This window comes from Oryzias melastigma, linkage group LG13 (assembly GCF_002922805.2).
Source record: "Oryzias melastigma strain HK-1 linkage group LG13, ASM292280v2, whole genome shotgun sequence".
Classification (NCBI taxonomy): domain Eukaryota; kingdom Metazoa; phylum Chordata; class Actinopteri; order Beloniformes; family Adrianichthyidae; genus Oryzias; species Oryzias melastigma.
In genome coordinates this window covers 25,187,172-25,213,435 of record NC_050524.1, presented here as the reverse complement: position 1 = coordinate 25,213,435, position 26,264 = coordinate 25,187,172, and the positions used below count along the sequence as shown (strand labels likewise).

Here is a 26,264-nt window from a genome sequence, read left to right as displayed (position 1 = left end):
TTCAGTGACCAAATTCAGCTTACAGCATTCACACTAGTATTATCACAGGTAATGCTACATATCTAGTTCATAATTATGTTAAAAATGTTACAGTTTTTCAATTTTTAAAAATGTAGTTTTAGAGTGTTCAAGAAAGGTGTGTTTTGGATTTTAGCCCCCCGACACCCAACTGTGTTTTGATGCAATGTTTTTTTTTAATATATTTTGCTTTTTAAATTTCGCTTAAGCACAAGATCTTTAACGTACTGTAACTTTTCAACCGTTAACACGATCAATGTCATTCCAGTAGATTCTGAAGGAGAAGCCGCTTTTCACCTTCAGAATCTACTGGAATGATGTTGATCGTGTTAGCAGGTAAAAATGATAGTAAATTAGAGAACATGGACACTGGAGCTCTGTTGTTAAAATGCTTCTGCGTTGAGTGATTAGCACTTCACGACATTAAATCAACAGTCAGACCAGCTGTTTATTTCGCTGTAGTTTTATTACAGCATTGTTTCAAAGTTACAAACCACACATCTTCTCAGCTACAAAAAAGCACAGAACTGTGCCAGTATAAGTATAATATAACACGGACTCATACAGTGGCAATGAGACAAATGTACATGACTATCAACAACATGGTGTGCTCTCATACAGATCAGGGAGTCTCTAATAGCTGACCAGTGTGCAATTTTGTTAAAGAGTGTTTTCCTCTTGTGTTTGTACGCACACAACCGCAGTGTTCTTCAAAGGTTTCACCGACATACTGGCATTCCTAGGTTTATACACCGGTTCAAACTGGAGACCCCTTACAGACGTCTCGCACACGACGGACACAAGACAGAGATAGAGTTTGGTTGCTAAGGGTGGTTACGGATTCTGTGCATTCATTCAATCGGTCGTAGAGTTGGAAAGCAGGGAATCTGAACGCGTCCGCCAGCGTGATGCAGGACTCCCAGAGTGCATTTCAGTTTCCGCTCTGCTCCACCCACACGGCCGGCCCACAGTGACCAGACCTGGAAATAGAGGTAGGGTTCGTCCCCAACAACGCCTCAAAAAAAAAAAAAAAAAAAAGCTCTTGCCGCACAAATAAAACATGCACAAGGAGTAAAATAGAAAAAAACGATTACAAAAACATTCTGACAAGACCAAAAAATGAAAACATGAAGAGAGTTGGTCCAGCTTGTGTGACGTTCACAAGCCCTGGTTCTTCTGCCTTGTTCCTGGGCCGTTTGAGACAACATGGATCACAGTTTTTGTAACACTTAAGTGGGTTTGGGGCGGGTCCACACTTCCCGTCGACCATCCTCCAGAATAAACCTGCTTTCATACATTCCCACCTTTTTGCTACACTTGTGGTTCTGCAGCAAACCAGAGTGGCTTTGCTGAACTCCCGACCCAACTGCCATCAGAATTACAGAACACAAACACCCAGAACCCATGTAACTTGGTGACTTCAAAGCTGCTGAATCATTTGAATATAAAAAAAGTTGCAAAGCAGCTACTGTTGAAGAGAACAATCTGGAAAAGGTGCAATGGAAATCCCTACAGTTCTGCATAATGTGTAAGTTTGGATGTAGTGCTGCATCATTCTGTCAGAACAAAGATATAAAGACTATTTGTAATAAATGGAGCTTTTAAAGTACATTTAAGGGAGAGCATATCACTAAATGATACAATCTGTAGTTGACAAAAGGTGCAATTCCATTCACACTATTCTGCAGCTCTGAGCCTCCAGTTTCTACACACACAACCCGTAAAACTCGACTTTATGGGCATCTTTTCAAAGATACTGATAGTCTTACTTTACAAAAATATTACAAAAGCTTCTTTACCTATTCTCATTATTCCCACTTTCTTTTTTAATAGCACCCGTGCTGTTTTAAGTGGCAACACGTCATACTAAAATGAAGTGGGCGGGGCTTCCTTTTAAAAAGTACAATGCTTACTGTCTGAGTTCTTAAAGTGTTCATATATTATCCTATAGCTCTACTTATTTGGCTTTAAGTGGATTCATACTCTGCAAACATTAGCAACAAAAGAATAAATAATAAACTTTAAGGAAAGGTGATGAGATTGTCGCCTCTGCACACTCTGTAAATGCTAACACTGCTGTGAGCATCGTGACATTCAAATGCATTCATGACACAAACGTATAAGAAGCCTCTGGGTCTTTTTTTGTTTTTTTTGAGGAATTCTACCATAAATAAATGGGAATAAAGCAGCAGATTTGACAGCTGCAGGGAATAAAAACAAGAAACAGGTTTAGGTATCAACAATGATCCCAGCAACATTTTTATCACAATTTTGTTTTTTGTAAAAATAAAACTCTAAAAAAAGAAATGATAATAACAATAACCCTGGGGATTGTTGAGCTGGATCTCTTTTGGAATCAATGCTCTGTTGGAGCAGAAGGTAAAAATGGCAGCAGAGTGTAGAAGGGTTTTCCCAGAGAACCAGCCTCACACACATGAACACACCAGGGATGTGTGCATACATTTATCAGCACAGACTTCGGCTTGTGTCTTTTTTGTAAGGATTGTGAGTGTGTCCCCCTGCTGGCGGCGTGCTGCAGGTTCAGGAGCCAGAATCGGGCTGGGGCTGAGTCTCTGCTGACTGGTTCTGGGAGCTCTGTCCCCCCCTGCTCAGGTCCTCACTCAGCTCGCCCATGTCCATGTCCGGCAGGTCCTCTTCTATCGGCGCCGCTGCTACATCTTCACAGTACACACACTCCTGAAGACAAACACAACGGGCTCAGTCTGCGCTCTGGAGCCAAATCAGGGGAGTCAGACTCAATCGCACAAGGAGCTAAAATCCAAAACACACCTGAGGTCATAGGTCGAACAGGATAAACGTGTACTGAACACTCAAAAACTACATTTTTAAAACTTTAAAAACAATATTGTGAACTAGATATATAGCATTACCTGTGATAATGATAGTGTGAATGCTGTAAACTGAATTTGGCTGCTGAAGATGCTAATGCTTATAGCTGAAAACTCTGAAGCTGATAGCTGAAAAAAACAGCTAAACTTCAAAATAGCCTAAAAAATGAAAAAACGCAGAATTTAGCCACAACAGCTCGCATGTAGCTGAAATATTGGCTAGACTCCAAAACAGGCCAAATTTTTTTTAGTAAATGCTAAAATAGTCCAAAAAGCTAACAGAATGCTAATTTTTAAAACTGTAACTTTTTAACATTAATATGAATAATAAAAAGGCAGGAATATTATTCCAGAATAAATCAACTTAAACCTTAAATAACTTTCAATATTTTACTCTCCATAAAAATATATTTAGTCAAAGTTATACAAGTTAGAAATGTGCGCAAAATAACATCGGGTCATTAATAACAATAAAATGATCAGGAGGGCCGGATAGAATCACCCAGAGGGCCGGATCCGGCCCCCGGGCCTCGACTTTGACACATGTGAGCTAAAGGGTCCGGCCAGCATCCTCCTGCGTGCGGCTTACCTTTACATTGATGGCTGCAGGCAGACCTCCCCTCCTCATCCAGGGGTGCTCCTCCACCAGCTCTCGCCGCTGGTCTGAGGTAAAATGAGGCTGGCTCTTCTGCATCTGCCTCAGCCGCTCCTTATCTTCACGCAGAACTCTCTGGATGTCCCTGCAAGGCCAAAGGAACAACACAGATCAAACACCCCGCCTTTTCCATGAAACCGAGCTGGATTCGCGGCAGCTCCTCTCACCTGGATGGCATCTGGTACGTCATCATGACCTTCTCGTCGGCGTTGGCCATCAGCAGCCAAAGCGGCTCCTGAAGGACACATTTGATGAAGTGCTCCCCGTCTTCTTGGGCTGGAGCTTTGACCTGTGACTTGCTGCCCTCAGAGCCTCCTTCTCCCCTCATTTTGGCTTTCCCATTGGGATCGTGTTCCAGGGAGTCCACGCTGCCAAAGTACTTGCTGGTGTTGCTGCTCCCTGCACACAGTTACAGAGAGAACGGCTTAAAAAAGCTGGTATTTTTGCTGTTTGAAACTCTAAAATTAACGAAAAAAAATGTGTAACCCACTTAAAAAAAACAAAAAACTCCTTCATAAGGACTTCCAAGTAATCATTTTTACTTGCACGCATTACTTACTGATAAGGATGTAACCATTCTTCATGAATCGGTAAAAAAACAATTCAAACTCGTCAACATGTTCATCATTAAAGAAAAATAAAAAAATCGGTTTGTCTTGGCCAGTGCCGAAATTTAGAAAAATACAGAACTGATGACATTTCTCCATGCAGGCTCACTCTGAGTGTACGTCGTGGACTGGCTGCGTGTTCTTCATCTGTGCTTCCTGAAATTCTCGCAACTCCTTCAGATTTAGAAGTTTCACATAAATCAGACCCTCCAGGATTTCACGATGTTGCGATCACAACTTAAAACGCAAATTCAAGCAAAACCGAGATTTGTTCCTCACCCTGAAACTTGACATTTTCATCAAAAGTTTACTACAACTTTTGATGAACTTTAGAGTCATGGTGACGACGCAGCTTCACGACTTTCCCTTCAAACTTCTTCCAGGGAGCCGTGTTTATTTTCATTACCTCTCTTTAGCTCTCTGGCTGCACAGGAACGGTCATGTGCACCGAGTGAGGCGAGTGCATGAAGTGACTGGGTGGGGGGTTGTGCACAACATCAACCGAGTCTGAAAGGATTTGTGATCATTTCAGAATTATGTATAATTGTTTCTTTATATTTTCTGTCAGTAGGAAAACACAGTTTGATGCAAGGGGCAAAAAGAAAACATACTTGGCCTTAAAATGCATTTAATTCAGTGTGTTGGACAGAATAAAAAAAAGGAAAAAATCAAAATCGTGACTTTAAAATTGTGAACTGAATCGAATCGTGGCTTGATTGAATTGTTACATCTCTACTTCCTGAGTTTGGCCAAGAAACCTCTTATTTACATCATGTTTTAGAGACGAACAAGAGACTTCTTCATAATGTAGGAGAATGGGATGTTTTTAAATCGTAATTGTGTTTGATGATCCTGATGCCGTACACAGGTGTAAATTGTGAGCCAGTGTGTTCTCTATGAATTTTCTTTGCTGATTTTTTTCTCTGTCATTCTTGTTTGAATCTGTTTGGAAAGGAGGGGCCTCTAGAGAACATTTCATCTTAAGAGGCTTTATCCTCCCATTTCTGATTTCAATGTCAAATCAAATCAATTCTCAGCTGACCTGTTCGGCTGCCGGATGCTTCGCTGGCAGAGGTTTGGCAGCCATGGCAGCCAGAGCCGGAGCCAGAGCCCATAGAGCCAGAGGTGGCCGATCCGGTGCCAGAGTGGGAGTCCTCCTGTTCCTGCAGCAGGATGTCCAGGAGGTCACAGGATGAGGAGTTCCCGTCACTGTGCGCGCCGTCGCCCGGAGATTCCACCTGAAAGGAAACCGTGGGTTAAAGTGCTGCCACACCCACAGAGTGTCTGCGAGTCTCCCTGCAGGTCTCACCTGTTGGTGGTTGTCGGTTTTGGTGGCGCCTCCGTTCTTGTCTCCGGAGGCGCCCAGTCCTCCAGACACGGCAGCTGCAGTGCCGGCTTGGCCTCCAGCAGAGGGCGCCGTGTTGTCCTGCCGCTCCACCGAGCGCTGGCCCTCCTCCATGCTCAGCAGGTTGAGCTGCAGTGGAGAGCTGCAGCGCGACTCGAACAGCGGCGGGGACGTGGTGGGCTCTCGCGCTCCGGAGGCCGGGGTGGAGGACCGCGATGCCGCGGCTTCTCTGGGCTCCACAGCGGGAGCTTTCGGGAGTTCTGGAGCGATGGTGTAGGGGAAGGGTTGAGGAGGGTATGGGGCCTGAGCAACAAACTGAGTCTGCACGGTGAAAGGAGGCTGCGCCGCGAAGGGCTGCTGGGTGGTGTAGGCAGTCTGAGCGCCCTGGAAAGGCTGCTGGGCGGTGAAGGGGGTCTGAGCGGCTTGGAAGGGCTGCGGCGGAGAGAACGCCGTCTGCACGGGAAACGGCTGCTGGCTGCTGAAGGGCGGTTGTGTTTGCAGGGCGTAGGGTGGCTGCGCGGCCTGAAAGGGCTGCGGGGCGGAGTACGCAGGCTGCACTTGCGACTGCTCGGTGAAATATGCCGGTCTAGGAGCGGATCCCATCTGACCCAACTGTCCTATTTGAGGGAAGAGGTAATTTGGCAGAACCAGAGCAACCACGGGAGTCACAATGGGTGCCGGGAAGGGGGTCGTCGTCGCCGGAGCCTGAGTGTTCTGCACCTCCCCAAAGCCGGTGGACAGAGACGGGTCGGGGCGGGGGGCCTGAGCTGGCGCAGCGGGCGTCGGGGGGTACAGCGGGTATGCAGGCACCATGGTGGGGTAGGAGACGTTGAAGGCTGACTGGGAGGCTTCAGACGGCGACCAGGAGGTCTGGTTGAGACCCTGGAGAGGGGGGCGAGGTTTGCGATTGGACACGGCGCTGTCGGACGAATCGGGGTGCTTCATCCGCGGCTTCTTGGACTTTCGGTTGCGGTGGTTGCCCTTCTTTGCCGCAGTTTCGGGCTTGGTGGTGCTTTGTTTGGCAGCACCTCGCAATCCAGATGATTCTGGGAGGGGGGATTAGGAAAAAGATGACACAACGTTAGATTACTTAGTTCATTCTACGGCTGCCAGAAAAGATTATTTTATTAGTCGACTAATCAGGTGGATTAGTGGATGTAAAGCACACATCTTAACCATCATTAACTTTATACTAACTAAAAATAATTTAGATGATAGTTTACTAAACTTTAAATTAATTGTGCAACTTCTGTGCTTCATTAGTTTCTGGGATTAAAACAAGATTAAATCAAATGAGAGAGATCAGGAATAAACTTTCCATCAAACTCATTTTGACAGGTGACCTTTGACCCTACACCATCCATCAAACTCGTTTTCACAGGTGCCCCGCCCCTCACTTTTATATATGAAGGACATATAGGGTCAAAGGTCAGCTGTCGAGCCGCTTTTCTCCTTCAGAATCTACTGGAATTATGTTGACGGTTAAAAAGTTACAGCGATTAAAATGTTGTTTTTAAGCATCTCCAACGACGCCTCAGGTGTTAAACATCTTGCAGAATTTTTAGGATGATGCAGGACAAATATAAAGAAAATTAATCTTAAAATGACATTTCTGAGAACTTCTTTATTCAGTTGTGTATCAGGAGCAGACGGAAAAAACGTTTCTGTTTGGTAAAGATTGTATTTAAGATAAAGTAAAATAATTGTATTTGTGATAAAGAAAATATGTTGTGCGGGCCTTGAGCATCCTGCTACAAACAGATCCATGAACTTCTTTGTTTTCCTTGTATGAGTTTGAATCTGGATCTAAACTGAACGGCTGGAAATAAATGATGCCATTTTTGTTGCACCGCTAATGCTAGCTTGGGGTGTGAGGGGCTGTAAGCTAGCGAAAGAGAGGAGGGCAGGGTTGCTCAGCACCAATGGTCCCACAACTCTGAGGTGAATTTCTAATAAACTCCTGCTGCTCTGCAGAAAATATGTCATAGAAAACAACAGTTTTTTGGCTAAAAACAGCATATTCAGGATTAAAAGACCACTGATCACATCATCAGAAGATGATCAAAGTGGGACTGTGGAGCTGTTTTCTGAATCGACAGACTTGAGTGGGTGTTACCTTCAGCGTTGGCGGGACTCCTCTGTCGGTGCAGATACGAGGAGCACTCCCTCTGGAAGCTTCTTGCGTTGCGCAGCTCCCGGCAGCGGTTCAGGAAGGCCTGCTCCTCTTTCTGGGTGTGTGCTGCCAGCACTTGCTTGGTCAACCCCAGCCGTTTGTAGGCCTCCTTCTCTTGGCTGGGCGGAGACACCACACTGAATGGTACGGCGGGAGGCGCGGGGCTCTCTGCAACGTCTTCAATTATCTCTGCGGCACAAAACCACACCGGGATGTTAAAACAAACAAAACAAACACACAATCTCCAAGTGGTGCTCATCAGAAACTCACCAGACTCTGGCTGAGGCTTCTTGTCGCCCACGTGGACGATGGTGCTGCTGTAGCTGCACTGGGATGTGATGGACACGACGCTTTCCGCCTTACTAGGCAACGTTAGTGGGGCTAAGGCGCCGCCCACCACAGGAGCTGCCCCTGATGGAGGCTTCTTCGGCACTTTCATGTTCGACAGACCTGACTGTGTGTCTAGCAAAGGATCTGGGTGTAAAGAGAAGCGTTCGTTAATTCCAGTGCAATGCAGGGAGGGGCGGGGTTACAGCTGGACTCCCACATACCTGAGTGTGTGCCCTGGAGCACCTGCATGCCGTCCTCCGAGCCCCTCTTGTCATCGTCTGAGTTGGATGAGGTTGTGTTGGAGGAGAACTGGTACTTTCTTTTTACTGTAATAGGAATGTTGCAGCTCTCCAGATACCTTTGAATAAAAACAAAAAGATTTAAAGTCCCACTCTGAGCATCTCTTGATCCGTTTTAAAATCTTTTTTTTTTTTTTATTATTATGATAATGCCGTTTTTAGCCAAATCTTAAAAACTGTCTTTCTAGGAGAGTTTCTGCAAAGCGGCAGGAGTTAATTAGAAATTCAACTCTAAATTGTGGGCGGGATTGTTACAGCAGGGCAACCCCACCGCCGTTCCCCTTCTCATTGCTGAGAGTTCTCTGTTTATACGAGCTTATGGACCACTCAGCTTACTTTCAACTTCAAAATTCAATCTTTTTGCATCTGCGTTTCCCCGTCTATTCCTGATTTAGAACAATTTGAATAAAGAAATGCTATGAAATTAAATTTTATTCTTAATTTTCTTAAAATATATCCATCACTATTAGGAAAATCTAGGGCAGGGTTAAAAAAAATCGATTAATCGATTTGAAATGATTTACGTTTAATAGATCAATAATCGATTCATAAAAATATATATCGATTTATCACATAAAGCTAAAGTCTGCTAGCTCAATGCTACCGTTTAAAATCATTTCCTGTAGGACGGCTAATGCTAACACTCGGTCGACCTAAACATACATTTCTGACTAAATGAACATCTTTATAAACTCACACACATGAATTTTACAAGCCCTTGTAAGGAAATATTTTTAAAGTAACTATTTGTGGTCTGTGGTCGTTTTTTCCCCTAATACTGTCATTTCTTCTGTAATAAGGTGTAATGCTATAGCATGATCTCCACCTAGTGTCCAAACTGAAACGTCCTCCAGGAGAAGCAGAACAATGTTTCCAATGTTAATGATCTGAACATTTTAGTTAGAACTTCTCCTTTAGAGAATCTATGTAACACTGGATGATATTAACAATCTCATTATTTCACTGATACATTTACAGTATGTGAACTGGATCAGATTAATATAGATATATTCAAAACATATAGTAGATTATTAATGTATTTCTAGAATAAAATCAAAATTGAATTGAAGAATCAAAAAAGATCCGAATTGAATCGATTCAGGCTCCTACGGATTGAATCAAATCGTTTTTGGAAGTTATAATCGCTACCCAGCCCTAGAAAACTCCCATGAGACCATGTTCATTGCAGCTTTGCTCTCATATGAGGACGGTTTGTTCCCAGCGGTGGATATTTCTCTACCTGATGACGCTGTCGAGGCAGCTGATCTGCTGGTATGAGCAGACGCTCTGGTCTTTGCAGGTGAAGTCCTCCATGCTGGCTGCAGTGCTGTCCCGGATGTGTAAGGGGGGGGACGAGTCTCTCGTGCGCACCGCAGAGGTTTTCTGAGCGACTGCAGGCGAACAGACAGAAGAAATCTTAGATCGCACGATTTCAAGATCTCCTGGTAGAATTGAGTGTTTTTGAGCCCAGAACACATTTATTTGCTGAATGTGTGCTTCATTTTTGCTTGATGTCAAAAAATAAAACCGCATGCTCAGTTTTGCCAAAAGGTTTTATACTTTTTCTATCAATTATAAAGACAGGTGCATGATTTCAACATCAGTTCTGATCAGGGGTCTGCAACCTGAGGCTCCAGAGCCACGTCCAGCTCTTTTATTGCTCCATTGTGAAGAAAACTTCAAACTTAACTAATGAGTTAATTTATGTTTAGATTTTTGACATGTCAGATAGGTCTAACTGATTAAAATGATGGCAAAAGGTTTGATCTACTCTCAAAGTGACATTATTACAAGTAGAGATTCTAAAAGAATTTGGATGCTACATTAATGTTGTCACGTATTTATACACTAGTAAAAGAAGAAAAAGGATGAAGGAAAACCAAAGCGATAATAACAAAAAATCTCACGTTTCTTGCATTTAAATTAAAGTAAATCTGCTGCAGCTAAAGGATCTGATTAAACATAGGATGTGTTTTACTTTGAAAGGAACTTGAATGTGCTATTGTCAAAATGAAAGAAGTTAAATTATTTCTATATAGAAAAACTCAGTTTTGAAGAACATTTCAAAGCTATAATTTATAACTGAATGGTTCAATGGACACTAAAACATAAATACAGTGAGTTTTGGTCCATAAGAACCTGGACCCAATGGCTCTTTCAGCGCTAATCATTGCAGACCCCTCGTGTAGAGAATTGACTGTATATGAGAACTGGAATGAGTGACCCCTCCCCTTCCTGTTCCAAACAGGAAGTACCAACTGGTTTCAAGAAGCCAAAATTCCATAGACTTTTATAGAGAAATAAACAGCTATTACTCAGTAATTTTATCAGTCAGAACAAACATTCTTGATCTGATACATTTTTCTTCAAAATTGATAATTCAGTTTTTTTTCATGGAATTTTTCAATACTGAAAATTCTAAAGTGACCAGTTATATGCCTCAATAAAAGCATGTGGTTTCACGTTGAACAGTCAAAATGTTTGCTAAACAAATTCTCCTGAGCCTGCATTTAAGTGATGGGGAACTCACGGTCAGCGGATTTCCTGTGGTCGTGTCTGGACGGCCACGCTGAGGACGAGGAGGAGTGCAGGCCGACCTGGGAGTCCTGGTTCTTCAGCATGTGGACTCCTTTGCAGATCTCTTGGAACGTCCTGGAGGGCTTGGTCTTGGAAGTCTCCTCTGGTGCGTTTGCTGCTGTGAAGTTGCCGTTGCTCTCGCTGGACGAGCTGATGCTCACCTGCTGCTCGTGGGAACCGTTGCTGCCGAGGCTTCCGTAGCCGCTGGAGCCCATGTTGTGAACCGGCTGGAGAAGAAAAGAAAAAAAAAACGTCAGCACTTATGTCAGGAGTGACAAACTCAATCTCACAACTGGCCAAAATCCAAAACACACCTTAGATCTCGGGCCGAACAGGATAAACATTTATTGAACACTCTAAAACTACATTTTTAAGACTTAAAAACGGAAACTTTTAAACATAATTATGAACTAGATATTTATCATTTGCTGAGATAATACTAGTGTGAATGCTGTAAGCTGAAATTGGCTGCTGAAGATGCTGAAATTGATAGTTAAAAACGCTGAAGCTGATAGTCAGATAAAACTAGCTAAATGCCAAATTAGCCTAAAAAAAAAACTAAAAAAAACAGAAACTTAGGTTAGCCAAAACAGCTACCATGTAGCTGAAAAAAATAATTACACTTCAAAAAAGCCTAAAAAAAACTGTAAAAAACCTAAATGATCCAAAACAGTTAGCGTGTAAATATGAGCTAAACTCCAAAATGGTCTAAAAAATCTTAGTAAATGCTAAAATAGTTCAAAAAACTAGCAGAATGCAATTTTTTTAAAACTTTAAACTGTAACTTTTTAAGATAATTATGAATGATAAAAAGGCAGGAATATTATTCCAGAAAAAAATCAACTTAAACCCTAAATAACTTTCAATAATTTAGTCTCCATAAAAATATATTTAGTCAAATTTATACAAGTAAAAAATAAGTGCAAGATAACATCGGGTCATTGATAACAATAAAATAAAAGGATCTTCCCTCCGGGTAAACGCCTAGCGTGTTCAGGATCTTACTTGAAGTAGCAGTCTGTGGATCTGTTCACTTATTTCCTGGATGTCTGAATCCATCATCTTCCCTTCGTGGAAAGCCGGCGCTGCAAAAACGTCTTCGTTGACGGGACCCCTGAGAGCAGATCAAACGCCGTCATTGATCTCCTTCAAACCCGGAGCACAGTCACAGAAATGAAAACTCAAAAAGAGGAACACTCACATGCGCACTTTGTGCCTGCCGATGACAAAGGAGACCTTGCGGCTCCAGGGATTGACGAAGCTGGACCAGCTGGTGTCGATGGTGATGTACTCGCCGTTCCTCGCACAGAAGCGGATGGAAGAATGGTCGAACGCTTGACCGGCGTACTGCAAAACTACGGGGGGAGAAGAAGCAGCAGCTGAGTTTCCAGAAAGATCCTGAAGCTCCCAGAGGCTCTGGCTCTCTTCACGTCTACATCTTCAAAGGCCTCTTACTCTTGCGATGTACGGCCAGCATCAAGGGTCGGTCACTCGGGTGCAGGTTGAGCAGCACCGGCGTCCCGATCAGGTCCTGAGGAAGGTAACCTAACAGAGGTACGGCCCTTTGGGAGGAACAGAGCAGTCACGTCAGTGCACAGCTGCAGCAGCACGGCAGCATGAACACCTGAGCGCCGACAACCCACCTCTCATCCACATCCTGGAACACACAGTTGGGGGTGTGAGTGGTGGTGAAGATCCTTTTGTCTGGGGGTATTCTGGGGGCTGAAGGGGACATGGAAGAAGAGAGATTTGCAGATGAAGCATAAAAACCAAAGCAGCTTGTGAAAGCATTTCTAGACGGTGTGTTTGAGGCAGTACAACAGAGATGAGTATTTGTGTTAGTAGGGAAGTCTCGATTCATTTGATGTCGAGTATTTACTGAGACCCGATCTAATACTTTTGCAACAGTTTTAAGAAAGTAACCGATTTTATTTATTTAATTAACATAAGTAACTTTATTCTTATATCTTTCCACACTTAAACAGAACACTTCAGAGAATAGCTTAAATGATTAAGTAATAACAGTGCTACTACCAACTAGAAATAATAGATAATAATAATATTCTGATTGATTAATCCCATTAACTTTCCCAGCCCAAGTTATATGTATAAAAAAATTAATTTCTTCCAAAATTGTAGCATGTATATATGATGAGTTTCATGACTCGCTCATATCAATGTAAACATCAACTAGTTCTGGTCGTCTTGAGAGATTATGGATTTTTTCATCATCTTTTCCTGGAGTTTGTACTTTGCAGACGGTCTCTTAGCAGCCGTCTTTACGTTTCATTCTCATTAAAAGAATATAAATTAAATATTTTTCTTTCTTTTATCTATTTTTTTTAACTTAGGGGGTTATGCATCTTCCTACACACAAGGAGTATATTTGTAAAAAAACGTCTGCTTTTGTTTTTTAATGTATATACATGTTTTTCTATTTAAATATCTTTGTAGGTTGTTTTAAGACAAAGTAATAGGGACACTTGTTGTCATTTTGAAACATTTATAAAGAGTTTTTGATCCTGGAAGTCCGAATCTGTGAACATTTCTCCAACTTTACTGAACTGTTTTCCTTTTCTCCTCTTCAAACTAGTGCCATGTCATGTGATCTATTCATGATATGCAGACTGAAACTAGGGCATTTATGTGAAACAATAAGCTTTAAACATACAGCACTGATCAAAATAATAGAAATGAAGAAATATCTGATAGTCTGAAACCTCGTACTCAGATCGGGACATCTCTAGATAATTCTGTCAAGACCTTCTTCTCTGGTGGTCCAAGTGACACATCAAACATACATTATGCGATGATTCCAGAATTTTGCTGTGTGTTTAATGAGTTCACGCTTTTGCCACACATTTACAGCATGGCTCAGCGTTTAGCGCCTGACCCACATTTCCAGTGGAAGCAGCAGAGCACCTGCTGGTTCTTTGTTTAAAAGAAGGACCGATTCATCTGACGTCATTATCCAGCATCGCCGCGCCGTCAGGTGGCTCGTTCAGCGGTGGGCCCTTCTGTGGTGACCTTAACAAAGAGGAAACCCGAGGTGTTTGAGAGAGGCTCACCTTCATAGCCGGAGTGGACCCGCTCGGCCAGCAGCAGGCAGCAGAACTGCTCCTCAGACAGCTCGGCGTCCTGCACCTTCATCAGGTACGGGGTCATGCGGAAAGGATAGTACTGCAGGTCCCCCTCGCGCTCTTTCCCGCCACTACACGGGGAGACAGAGCCGTGAGACAAACGTCAGCGATGCGTTCTGGGACTCATTTAAAAGCTGTCTGGAACCTGAAGCTCTGGAGCCTCAGGGGGCTCTTAGAGAAATAAATTGACGTTTACTGAATTCAGATTAGTCACGTTTATTAATGTATGGCTGAGGTGCACATAAACTATGTAAAGGTTTTCACGTTCACTCCATGCTTCCTGCAGAAGGCACAGATTAAATCAACTGAGCAAAACTTTGGTTATAAGGCTGAATTTTTCTGAGTTAAAAGCAACAAAGACCCTGTTTGGCACTTTTATTTTGAAAGGAAGTAATTCAAGCTACAGTCAAACGTTAAAAACTATTTCAGACTTTAAAAAAAACCTATTCGTCCACATGTTATAATTTGATTTTTTACAATTGTACTAATAATTAATTCAATTTAATTTGATTGTACTTATTTGTATGTGTGCTGGGCTTTTAATGCGTTCCTTTTTTATTATGATTGCTATTTTAATTCCTACATTTAATCTTACTATTAATTATTTTATTGTGGAAAGCAATTTGAGATGCTTTGTAGCAGAAAAATATATAAATAAAGTCGAATTTAAATTAGTTTCTCTTTATAATATTCATGCCAAAAAAGAAATATAATTCACATTTATTATTAAAAAAAAACTAACGCTTTATAATAATTTATAACAAGCTTTATAAACACATTAACTAACATTTATAATGTGTTTATAGGTTATTAGTAAGACATTCATTACTACAATAATCCGTTAGGTTTATTAATAAACTTAGTAATTTCATCTAAAGTGAGACCATCGTCTATAAATGCCATATTAATGAACTGCTTACAAGCTTAACAAATGCTCTAACAATCTTTATCAAGATATTTGATCATAAATAACAGTAGATGGGTAGATAAACAACAATAGAGGGATAACTGATGAAGAAAATGACAGGAAACGAGTAAACATGGCGTTTATAACCGAGGGTTATATTTCGTCTGGACACTAGAGGGCGATAGAAGCGTTTCTGTTGTCCTGTCGGTTTGCCTTCCTGCCCTCCAGCTGAGGAGAAAACTCAGATGTGTGCGGTGATCACTTACCTAATGCGACAAAAGAAGGATTTCTCCTGCATGCACTCCGTGGGAGACGACTCTGCGCGAGAGAGCAAAACATGTGATGAACATCTTGGATTTTTTAGCCAGCGAGGACTGAAAACCCTACAACTCCGTCCCATCGCATGAAGCTGGTGAGGTCTGAGGGGGAAACAACCCCAAGTTACCCCACAACAGGAATGAAAAGAGAATCTCTCTGATGAATCCACTTCATTTCACCGTTTCTCTAATTGATCTGATTTCTGATTCAACACAATTCAAATAAATTGTGTTTATTAAAATGTAAAACTATAGTTTTTCCACAAATTGTGATTTGAACAAAGCAAAGGCAGAACAACTTTCAATGGCAAAACGATCAATTCTTGCATTAAAAACTAACATAAAAGCTGCTTTAGGCCTGTAGAATTAAGGAAACGTTTTAAACCGACACAGATCGAGCTTTCTATGTGATGATTGATTTCAGTTTTTAAACTCTTTTGGAAAATCCCCAAAGATTTAGTGTTTTTTTAACCCATTTTCATCAGACTCTACGAACCAAACCCGCTGTCGATGAAGGCGGTTTATTTTTCTGCTCTCTTGTGTGAAGGCCAGGATTTCACAAAGCACATTAAAGCCATAAATGAAGGGATGAAGCTAATGTTGGATCTACACATACGGGGGAGATTTCACAGCTTCTCGTTTTTCTCCGGCCCTCCATCTGTTTATGTAAAGACAGATCCGCCGTGCTGTCGGCTCATCGCTCCAAACCGACTCCATGCCGTGAATGAATTGCTCACTCAGGTTTGGTAAACTTTGACACTATCGGTGGTGAAGGACGTGCGAACATGACCTCGGAAACCAGCAGCCGGGAACTAAATAAAGCTTAAAATTTACAGTGAATCTTTGTCGATTTTAGATGAACGCAGCAACAGTCAATATTAAGTAGTGACTAAACTACTAACATTGAGTTTACATGATGAAGCAGCACCAAGAAGACTGCAAAGTTTGTCAAATTTCATGAGATCCACTGATGAGAATGGTGTTCTTGTGGCATTTTCTGATGCTACAGGACATATATAAAGAAAATTAAGATTAAAAATTACATTTCTGACTATTTCTTTATTTGAGTCAGTGTGAGTCATGAAAAACGCCATTTGAAAAAGCGTATTTGTGTTGTAGTTAATACGCAGTGAAGCTCTGGGCTGTTTCTGACGTTTTCTTGACACACGAAAAAACTTTTGTTGGTTCTAGATATTAAACATTAAAGAGTCTTAAATGTTCACACTGTGTTGCTCAGACAGTGGTTGTTGTGTTCTGACTAAAGTCTGGATACTGAAGCAGACAACAGTATTCTGTTTTTTTTAAATGAAAGTTTTAAAATCAAAACCGTTGAAATTTTGCAGTCATCAATGGAACTAAATGAGAGAAAATCCAATGATTAAGAGTCTGAATATTTGCCTCGCTCTTGTTTCTTTCTACATTCCAAATTTAAAGAGTTTTGAAAAACTTTTCACGGATTAAAACTGATCAGAAGTGGAATTATGTTGAGCACATTTTTAATTCATACATAAACATATAAAATAAATAAATTGGACATGAAAAACTTGAAATGATTTTCTGAAGTTACTCTAATGTCTGATGGCATCCATATATCATCAGGCGTTCAGCAAATCTTCCACGGTTCTGTTAGTAGGCGAGCATTTATTAATGTGTGACTCAGCATGTTAATGAAATCTGCGTTAATGAAGGCATGATGTGAGGGATGGGGAGACATGTGTCGGTGCAGGTGATGTGGGTCATGCTACATGTGGTTCTGCAACGTGCTGATCTGTGATGAAGACATCCTACATGCTGGTTAGCGCTCGTACCTGCTCCGGTGCACATGCTCCATGACGGGAGGCGGTAGGGCGTCGTGAAGCTGTAGAACACGCTGACGTCCTGAGGCGTCAGGAACTCCACGAACTTGGCGTTTTTGAACACCTCCCTCTTGCAGTTGAGGATGGAAGCGGCCTGGTCGGAGATGTAGACGATCTTTCCGGTGATGAGGGACACGGCCACGGCAAAGATGTCCTGCAGGAAGAAAAACGTCACAAAATGTTGGTAAAAATCGATCCGAATCAGTCTAAGATTAATAGATCAATCATTGATTTGTAAAAATATAAATCGATTCAGCACATAAGCTAAAGTCCGTTAGCTTGATGCTAATGTATAATGGGATTTCCTATAGGACGGCTAATGCTAACGCTCAATCGACCTAAACATAGATTACTGACTAAATGAACATCTTTATAAACTCACAGACAGGAATTTTCCAAACTCTTTAAAGGAAATATTTTCTAAGGAAACCATTTGTGGTTTGAAAGATCGTTTTTTTCCCTCATACTTTCTTCTTTTTCTGGAATAAGGTGTAATGCTATATCGTGACCTCGTGGCCAAACTGAAACCCCTTTCAGGGGAAGCAGAACAATTTTTGGAGCTCCTGTGTTTGAATCCATTAAACCCTCTATGGTACCAACAATCTCATTAATACTTTACTAATACATTTTACAGTATGTGAACTTTATTAGATTAATATGGACATCTTAAAAACATATATATAGATTACTAATGTATGTCTAAACAAATATGTCTAAATGTGTAAACTCAACATTGAATCAAATTGGGTGTATCATAAGAATTTAAAAAAAATTGGATTTTGATATCTTGCGATACGATATATATTGCAATATATCCCAAGACTGTAGAAGAACAATATTTCCCTTTTTCTTTTAAAGAGTATGACTCATACTAAGTAGTACATGTCTCAAATAATAACCATGAGGCTGACTGAACCGATGAGATTGAACAGTTAAAACAAGCTGGATCTCAGGAGATCTTGTTCTGCTGTCAGTGTTTTATACAACTATCGGCAAATAATATATCCTGAAACATCACTGAATCCATTGTCCTTACACTCCTTATATATATATATTTAGTACAGTGAATATAGACCACAATGCACTGCCTTTGCACAAGTTGTCATTTGAAAACCTAATTGTATGTAAATTTCTATCCTAATCATAAAACAGTGGATTTATAAACAGCGGTCGTTCACATTTATTGGTTTTATGAGGTCAAAGGTTATTAGCTGCCTGCATGTTCTGATCTTTCAGTCAGACTCCTTTGCTTGAATGAATCTTTCCTGCTCTACAACCAGAGATCTGTGGTGGAATCACTACAGCGATGTGACCTTGAAATATGGTGGAGCACATGATTCCATGGAGAAGAGCGGCGTGAGGAACGGCGTCTTGACAGAAGGTGTGACTGCAGGTGGTTTCTAAATGTGGGGTGGAGAGTGGGGAAACTCACTGTGTTTTTGAGGGTGTACTCTGACGTGATGGTGTTGATTTCCTCAATGGTGTAGGATGACACATCGAACCCCGGCGGCTGGCTGTCATTAATCATCAGCATCTGGTAGTATTCCTCATTGGCTGCAACACAAACACATGGAAAATGTTGAAATTGATTGTTGAAGGAAACGTTTGATCCAGAAAAGTAACACAGTAGAGTGTAAAGGAAAGCGTCTTACCTTTGACCTGCTTGATGCAGCGCAGCGCGTACTTGAGCGTGTTGACGGTGCTGGACTTGCCCTTGCTCCTTTTTTCCGAGGGCAGGTGCATCTTCAGCTCCTTGAGGGTCTTGAAAAGCTCCTTCTGTGTCTTGGCTTTGGCCGACTGTTCGCTGCTGTTGAATGTCACAGAGCCAGACACGTGTGCTTCAGAATGACAGCATCTCACCAGCAATGACACAATCTGTCTTCACACTGGAAGCAGAGCAGGAGGCGGAGGAGGCGGCCGCTGGCCGTGATTTACAAGCGTCTCCGTGCATCTTCTGCCAGTGGAATTTTCAGAAGTTTCTGGAAGGTGAGAGTCTGAACACAGTGTGGGAGTGACACCGACCTGCAGCCGCTGGTCGACGGGTTGTCCTGCTCTGAGCTCACCAGGCTGAACGCGTTGGAGCTGCTTGGTGGGGAGGGACTGTGGGAGTTGGAGCTGGAAAAACAAAACATTTCATTTATTGCTTGGAAAAAATAAATACAGGAAACAGGGGATACAAGTGCAGAAAGGGATTTTTTATGTTTAAATGTCTTGCTGTAAAGCGCCACAAAGTGTTTTCATTCATCTCATGGGTGTGGTCATACTTTTCTGTGTAGGTTTGCCAAAACTGCTACCCTCTTCTTCACTTTCGGCTTATCCCTTTCGGGGTCTCCACAGCGTAACAGCACCCTCTGTTTTGTACTTGAGGGGCACAGGGACCCAAAACAGCTAGCTCGCAACTGAAATATTAGCTAAACTCCAAAACAGCCTAAAAAATCTTAGTAAATCCCCAAATGGTCAAACTTTGGATGACAATTTTGAAAACTTAAAAACTGTAACTTTTTAACATAATCATGAATACGAAAAATACAGGAATATTATTCCAGAATAAATCAACTTAAACCTTAAATAACTTTAAATTTTTTACTCTCCATAAAATATATTCTGTCAAAATTATACAAGTTGGAAATTAATCACATGATAACATCGGGCCGTTGATAACAATAATGATCTGGAGGGCCGGGTATAGTGGGTCTATGTGCAACTTACCAAACAAATGCTAGAACGTTCTGGCAGCAATTATGAGTGTAACAGGCAGAACTACAAGATATGCTTAGTTTGGATGCATCACCAGAGCTCTACATTACATGATGTTCCTGACTCCCTCAGACACAGTCACACAGAACCCAGCGATGCTGACCTCTACAGCCCACCGCTCCTTCACCGATGCTCCATAACGGCTCCAGCAGCAGTCGGGCTTTCTGGAGGGACTCTGACAGGCGCCTCTAATGACAGAGCCAACATTACAGAACTGGTGATGGCTGGTTCAGGCGTGAGGCCATGCTGCTTCACCTTTTGTTGGTGTCATGCACATGGAGCACCCTGATCACACTCGTGACTGCAGAAACTCTTCTGATAAAGGCTTGCACAAAGACTTAGTCCCACCCAGATCGTCTCTGGATGTATTTTCAAAGGGTTCCTGGTGCTTTCGATTCGTGATTATGCCATATTTAGCCAAAATCTAAAAACCTGTGTCGTTTTCTAGGATAGAGTTTCTGCAGAGCGGCAGGAATGCATTAGAAATTCATCTCTGAGTTGTGGGTGTGAAGGAAACCTGGACTAATTTCCCATCATCCCTTTGTCTACGTGCTCTCTCTCTAGCTTACAGCCCCTCACAACCTCAAGCTAACATTAGTGACGCATCAAAAATAGTGAGCAATGTCAGAGATATCCAACCGTACAGTTTAGATCCAGATTCCGGCTCAGACGAGCAAAACAAAGACGTTCATGGATCTATTTGTCTGAAAGTGGATGCATCAGAATGGAGCAGAGCAGGGAGACTGACCTGCTGTTTGTACATTTACATCACAACCACAAACTTTTTCAGACAGCTGCTCCTGATTCACAACAATTTAAATAAAGACATACTCAGAAATGCAATTTTAAGCATAAATTAGCTTTTATATGTCCTCCATCATGAGAAAAATACTACAGGAACATGGTAAATAAAACAAATTTTCACTGGCGAGGATCTTCAAGAATGAACAAAGAAGTCTTAGTAAACTTCAGTTTCTAGGAACTCTCAGCTAAACCAGTCAAAGCACAGCAAACAAGACGCCATTTTCTTCCTTTCGACTCGTGTTGGCGACACAAATTTGTCAAGAACTGCTTTTCCAAGAGACGAACAAAACCTTCAAATCAAACTGAATTGGTACCAGCAGTTTCTGATAAAGTGCTTTGTTTTCATCAAACTGAGGAAACCACAGAAGTGGTTCAGAGAAGACAAGTTTAAACTCAGGAAGTGTTCATCCTCAGGACTTTTTAATGTGATTGCTATGACTGCAAAAAGCACAAATTCAGATGCATTTTGTAGAATATTTTAAAAGTTATGGAGTCAAGTTCTGATTTATGTTCTACTAGGGCTGCCACAATTAGTCGACTAATCGACAGCTAATCGACTGTTAAAATAGTCGACGATTGAATTAATAGTCAATTAGTCGTGACATCACACGTGGACAGGGAGGTTCCTGACTACAGTAGGTATCATTCTCTAGTAATGCATCAAGTGGTATAGATTGATAGTTTACCACTGTTACACATTTTTGGGCACATGTGCCAGAGAAAATCATTTGAAGGTCAGTCAGCACCTGAGTTCCTATTTAAGGCAGATTACCAGATTATAAGGGTGGATTTTATATTTTACACACATTTTATACACTAAACTAAAAGGTTTTTCCTTAAATTTGATTCAATGACACGATGAATAAATGTGGAGGTGGTCCGTTTGGTATTTCAGTGAGAAACTTTAATGACATTTTTTTAATTCTCTCCACCTCAGCCATGAAAGTGAAGGAGGAAAAACATCAGCACCAGTTATGTAACAACACACTTTTAATTGAGCTTTTTTCCCCCTTTCTTTCAGACTAGTGGTTATAGTGATGCACGGATGTGAAGGGTGTGTTAAAAAAAGAAAAGAAGAGAAAATGATGAATAAAGTCTTTTCAAGTTCCTGCAAGTTTCAAGTTCTAAAATGATTAAAAAAAAAAATATATAAAAACCTTCAGCGCTGATAGAGTCTGTCTCTGTGAGGTCTATGGATCCACGTCTGCAGTCAGAGATATTGCTTTTAGAAACTATTATTCTAATAAGTCGACTAATTACTGATTATTTTTACAGGTTAGTCGACTAAAAGTGGATGTAAAGCACACATTAAGGTGTTTTTTTAGGCTATTTTGAAGTTTATATTCCAGTTACATGCTAGCTGATTTGGCAAACATAGGCCATATTTTGTTTTTAGGCTAATTTGGCATTTAACTAATATTTTAGCTGGCTATCAGCTTCAGTGTTTTAGCTATCAATTTGAGAATCTTCAGCTATCATCATTATCATCTTCAGTGGCCAAATTCAGCTTTCAGCATTCATGCTAACATTATTTGACCCCCCCCCCAAGATGTTGTAACAATTTAATATCAATGTTATATATAAAAGGTATATAGATAGGGTCCAAGGTGTTTTATTTATCTCTCTAATGAGGTCAGCATCTGAAACAAGCAAGTATTTTTCACTAAAAAGAAAGTTTTAGTCTCACTGACTCAAATGAGGAAAAAAGTATATTTTTTGGTGCTGATCGCTCACATCTTTGTTCAACTTTGTTGACGAATTGTGGCGCCCCTTTTCCTTGACAGCAAAAATGACTCAGAAGGTGACCTTTACTTCCTTGACCTAGAAGGCCGTCCTCTGCAGGGACAAAGCTACGATTCTGTGCGTGTGACGGTTGCTCACCTCTTGTTGCTTCCTGAAGACTCCAGCAGAGCGGAATCTTTTCCGTTGCCGTTGGAGCTGACCACGGATTCGTTGCCATGGGACTCGTTCCCGTGCGATTCGTTTCCGTGGGACTCGGTCCCGCTCCCGCTGGAGCCGCTGCCGCCCATCTCTACGTCCTCGTGCAGCGCCGGCCGCTGCCGCTTCCTGTCGTCGTGGGGAGAGCCCAGTGAGGCCGCATTCTCGTGGCTGCTATCGCTGCCTTCAGAGGCCAGTCCCAAGTCAGGTTCGAGCTCCACGCCGCTCTGACCGCCACAAGCTTTGCCGTAACTGCTGGCCATGCGTTGCAGTTGGCTCATAGAGCCGCAAAGAGGACCCTGCTCTTCTTTAGGCGTGAAATCTGCTCCACACCGGTGCTGCCGGACAGATGCTTCGGATCCTTATTGTTAAGATGCGCCAAAAGGCAGCTGATGGAAAATTAGGAAACTTTCCACATGGCAAAACCATGAGGCGGGACTGCAAAGGATGAGGAGGCTTCAACAGATCTGTGGAGGGAGGAGAGGAAACAAGTGAAGTTACTCATACAAAATATTTTCAAAATAGTAAAAAAAAAAACTCGCACCTAAAAACAGAAACAATCAATATGGATTAAGACATCCAAACTGCAGCAGGCTGATGCGGCCGGCCAGCTGTCTCTGCGCATCGATAAACATCAACCCAAAATAAACGGACGCACATCCTTCTTTCATAAGAGCATCACAGCAAAACAGGCCTGGCCTTTCCTGAGGGAGGGGGGTTAAGCCTCTGACCACTGTGATCCAGATGCTCAACATGGAACTGGACACGAGGAATGGGCAAAAAAAACACAAACACATTTTTCAGTAACTATTTTACTGTAAAATATGTTAAACAGCAGTTTTGCTGTGTGATATATGAAAGAAAAGACAAAAAACATCTGGTCTGTGCTGCCAGGCATAGAGTTCTGAATAATTAATAATTTTTGTCCCCCTCCAAAAAGATTAATTGGTTTTAATTAGTAAAAAACACATTTGCATTTAGTTACCCTAAACCAAAAAGATGCATAAAGTGAGCAGAAATGTGCGTACATGCATCTTTTTGGTGCTTTTATTAGTCATTCCCCCCCAAATTTCTGGGGAAATCTTGCTTCAAGAAAAACAAAATTAACTACCAACTATTCCCTATTACCCAGCAAACTCCTTATTTTAAAAGTTGAATGGAGTTTTGTGGAAAAAGTCAATATATTGGCCAAAAATCTACCACTTTTCCCAAATCCATCATCCAGATACGGCAAACCATTGAGGCAAAAATTGCAGAACAATTAAACATTAAAACAATTTGGAAGAATCCACAGACTAATCTAATTGTGAAATATCAACTGATTGCTATTTAACCGCATCAATCTGGACTTACCTGCACCCCTAACCTCCACAGGTGAAGCAGCAGCAGCTCACACCCGCCTCCAAACTCCCCGGCGACGCTCCAAACAAACGCTAACGAGCAGGAGCGATTCTCCCTCCGGTTTCAGGTAAGCTCTACCTCAAAGTGAGCTCAGATCCAGCAAGCCGCGGCACAGATCTTGAGCATTATACAACCCCCTTGCTCCAGTCACATGGATTGAGCCGTTCAGTGCGGCGCAGCACTGCGCTGACTGTTTCATAAAGCCCTCTGCCTTTTCTCCCCTTTGCAATTCTTCCTCCAGTCTTACACTGATTTTTAGCCTACAAGTCTGTTGTTCTCAGTTGCATTAAAAACAAACACACTTCCATCATCCTCTTGGAACCAGACAAAAACTTCTATCCTCAGATCAAAGTTTTTTGTTTTTTTTTGACAAAAAATGTCCATGAGATTTCCTTGAAAGTGACCACATCAGGGAAGTTACATCACACTTTGTGGTTCATTTGCCTTGTATAAGGCATACAAGAGCAATACTTTGTTCCTGTTATGCAATATTCAATATGCAAATGCAAACGTATAGCTCAGATATAGAAACTTCAATGTCATTTCACACATATGAATAAAATTGACAGAGATAATAACTCTAGAATTTACTACAGGTGGTATAGATGCCACAAATATGTGAGGTAGTTCAAATAAATATGTATTAACCCCTCAAATACGTTATCTTTTTTAAATTTGCTAGACCTTTATATTAGTAAAAATGTGTAAAACTTGTTTAAAAATCAAGCATGTTGTCTTGTTTAAGTAACAATAGCTTATAAGTGGCTAAAAAGTATATTTTTACAAGTTGAAATGGCTAAAATTTTGGCCTATGCTTTCTAAGGAACCAATCAAGTTAATTAGAATAACCTAATAAATATATAAATGATATATATATATATATTACAAATTAATTATAAGCTTGAATGTTAGCTAATAAAAAAAATAAAACATAAAAAGCTGAACTTTAGCAGTAGGAATTAGCACCCCCCTCCCACTTCCCATTGACCTGCTATGAAAATCCACATACACGTTGACCTGCAATCCACTGCACGGTATACTGACACAGTTATGTAAAAGTACCTCTTTCGTGAAAATATCGACCCCAAACCACCGCTTTTCACACCGAAACGGCTCGTCGGACAAGTAACGTCCACCCCCTTCGTATATGAGCGACTGCGGGGCTCAGAAAGGCGTTTTTTGGTGATAAAAATACAATAAGTAGAGCATTCGAGAATGTCGCGCATGCGCAGTTCCTTATTTTGTTATGCAACTTATTTTTCACGCTTTGCGACTGAATGGAGGGAAAAAATGAACACATACCTGCGCGTCGGGTCGAAGATTCACCTCCGCGTTACCCTGCGACGAAAAACGTGAAAAACCGCCAACGGCGAGCACATTTATCGGAGACTTCCAGTATTCCTGAATGGGAGCCGCTCTCCAGACTGGGTGACACACTAATACTCAGCTCCCTCCCCACCGTTCACCGGTCCAGACCAGCGCACCAATCAGCGAGCCCCGTGCTCGACCTCAATTCAGACTCCTCCTCTGGCGTCCGCTGATTGGCTGAAATCGAGCGGTCTCCATGGAGAATGTTACGGAATCGCGATGGCGGCGTCTGATTGGTCCGGGGAGCTGTCCGTCGTTTTATATAAACAAGTTACCCTCGCACGTGGAATCTCATGTTGTGTGTATCGTGGGGCGTTGAAGCTGGACAGTTACGACAACGCGGAGTAATACAGCTTTAAACAACGTATCGAGTGTTGCAATTACATAAAATACAATGCGTGTGGCAATGCAACAGACAAAAAAAAAAAATCAGCTCATTCAAAGGGAGTGGTGACGTTATGACAGCCGGAGCTCGCGACTCCGGAAAAAGTAGTCAATAGTTTTTCAATAAACGTGACCACTGGGGAGGGACTGAATACCACACTTTGAACTCTCCAACAAACATGTTTGCGGTTTCTGCGTCCCGTCCGCAGAATTCTCCACCCGAACCAGCGTCTGGTCTAGAAATAAAAACGAACATAAATGTCGGAGTCAACAGATAGAGGGAGTTTTTAGTGAGCAGACACGAACAACAACAACTGCAGGGGGCTTTCTCTCCCGGCAGCACTGCGTCACGGACGTGGCTCCTCGTTTTGTGAATGAAACTCTGCCGAGCTGGTTCTGGTTTGTTGCTCCTGGCGGAGGAGATTGCGAGGCACCGATGATCCCGGGCGGACCAGCAGACACAACAACACATTGTCTCCTCCTGAAGCCAAAAGTCTGCGCCGAGTAGCCCTGTGCGTGAACCTGGGCTGTTCGCCAG

At 41.9% G+C, this 26,264-nt stretch overlaps 1 protein-coding gene across 2 annotated transcripts; it reads right to left on the bottom strand.

Annotated features, from left to right (window-relative positions):
* Positions 1 to 465: 465 nt before the first annotated feature.
* On the bottom strand, positions 466 to 26,163 carry LOC112136440 (period circadian protein homolog 2). 2 transcript variants are annotated; one of them, XM_024258140.2, is made up of 22 exons: positions 25,277 to 26,163; positions 22,517 to 23,040; positions 19,097 to 19,189; positions 18,727 to 18,881; positions 18,507 to 18,628; positions 17,027 to 17,228; positions 15,168 to 15,219; positions 13,923 to 14,065; positions 12,498 to 12,576; positions 12,310 to 12,416; positions 12,056 to 12,209; positions 11,860 to 11,968; positions 10,808 to 11,081; positions 9,518 to 9,668; positions 8,200 to 8,336; positions 7,919 to 8,122; positions 7,592 to 7,837; positions 5,440 to 6,521; positions 5,173 to 5,368; positions 3,690 to 3,921; positions 3,457 to 3,607; positions 466 to 2,715 (listed from the first exon to the last, which is right to left on the bottom strand). In XM_024258140.2, exons 2-22 carry the CDS (start codon positions 22,852 to 22,854, stop codon positions 2,560 to 2,562), a joined length of 4,383 nt encoding a protein of 1,460 aa, XP_024113908.1. In that variant the 5' UTR covers positions 22,855 to 23,040; positions 25,277 to 26,163; the 3' UTR covers positions 466 to 2,559. The 2 variants fall into 2 exon arrangements, with proteins under 2 accessions (XP_024113908.1, XP_024113909.1); XM_024258141.2 differs by lacking the exon at positions 25,277 to 26,163 and adding an exon at positions 25,037 to 25,207.
* Positions 26,164 to 26,264: the final 101 nt, after the last annotated feature.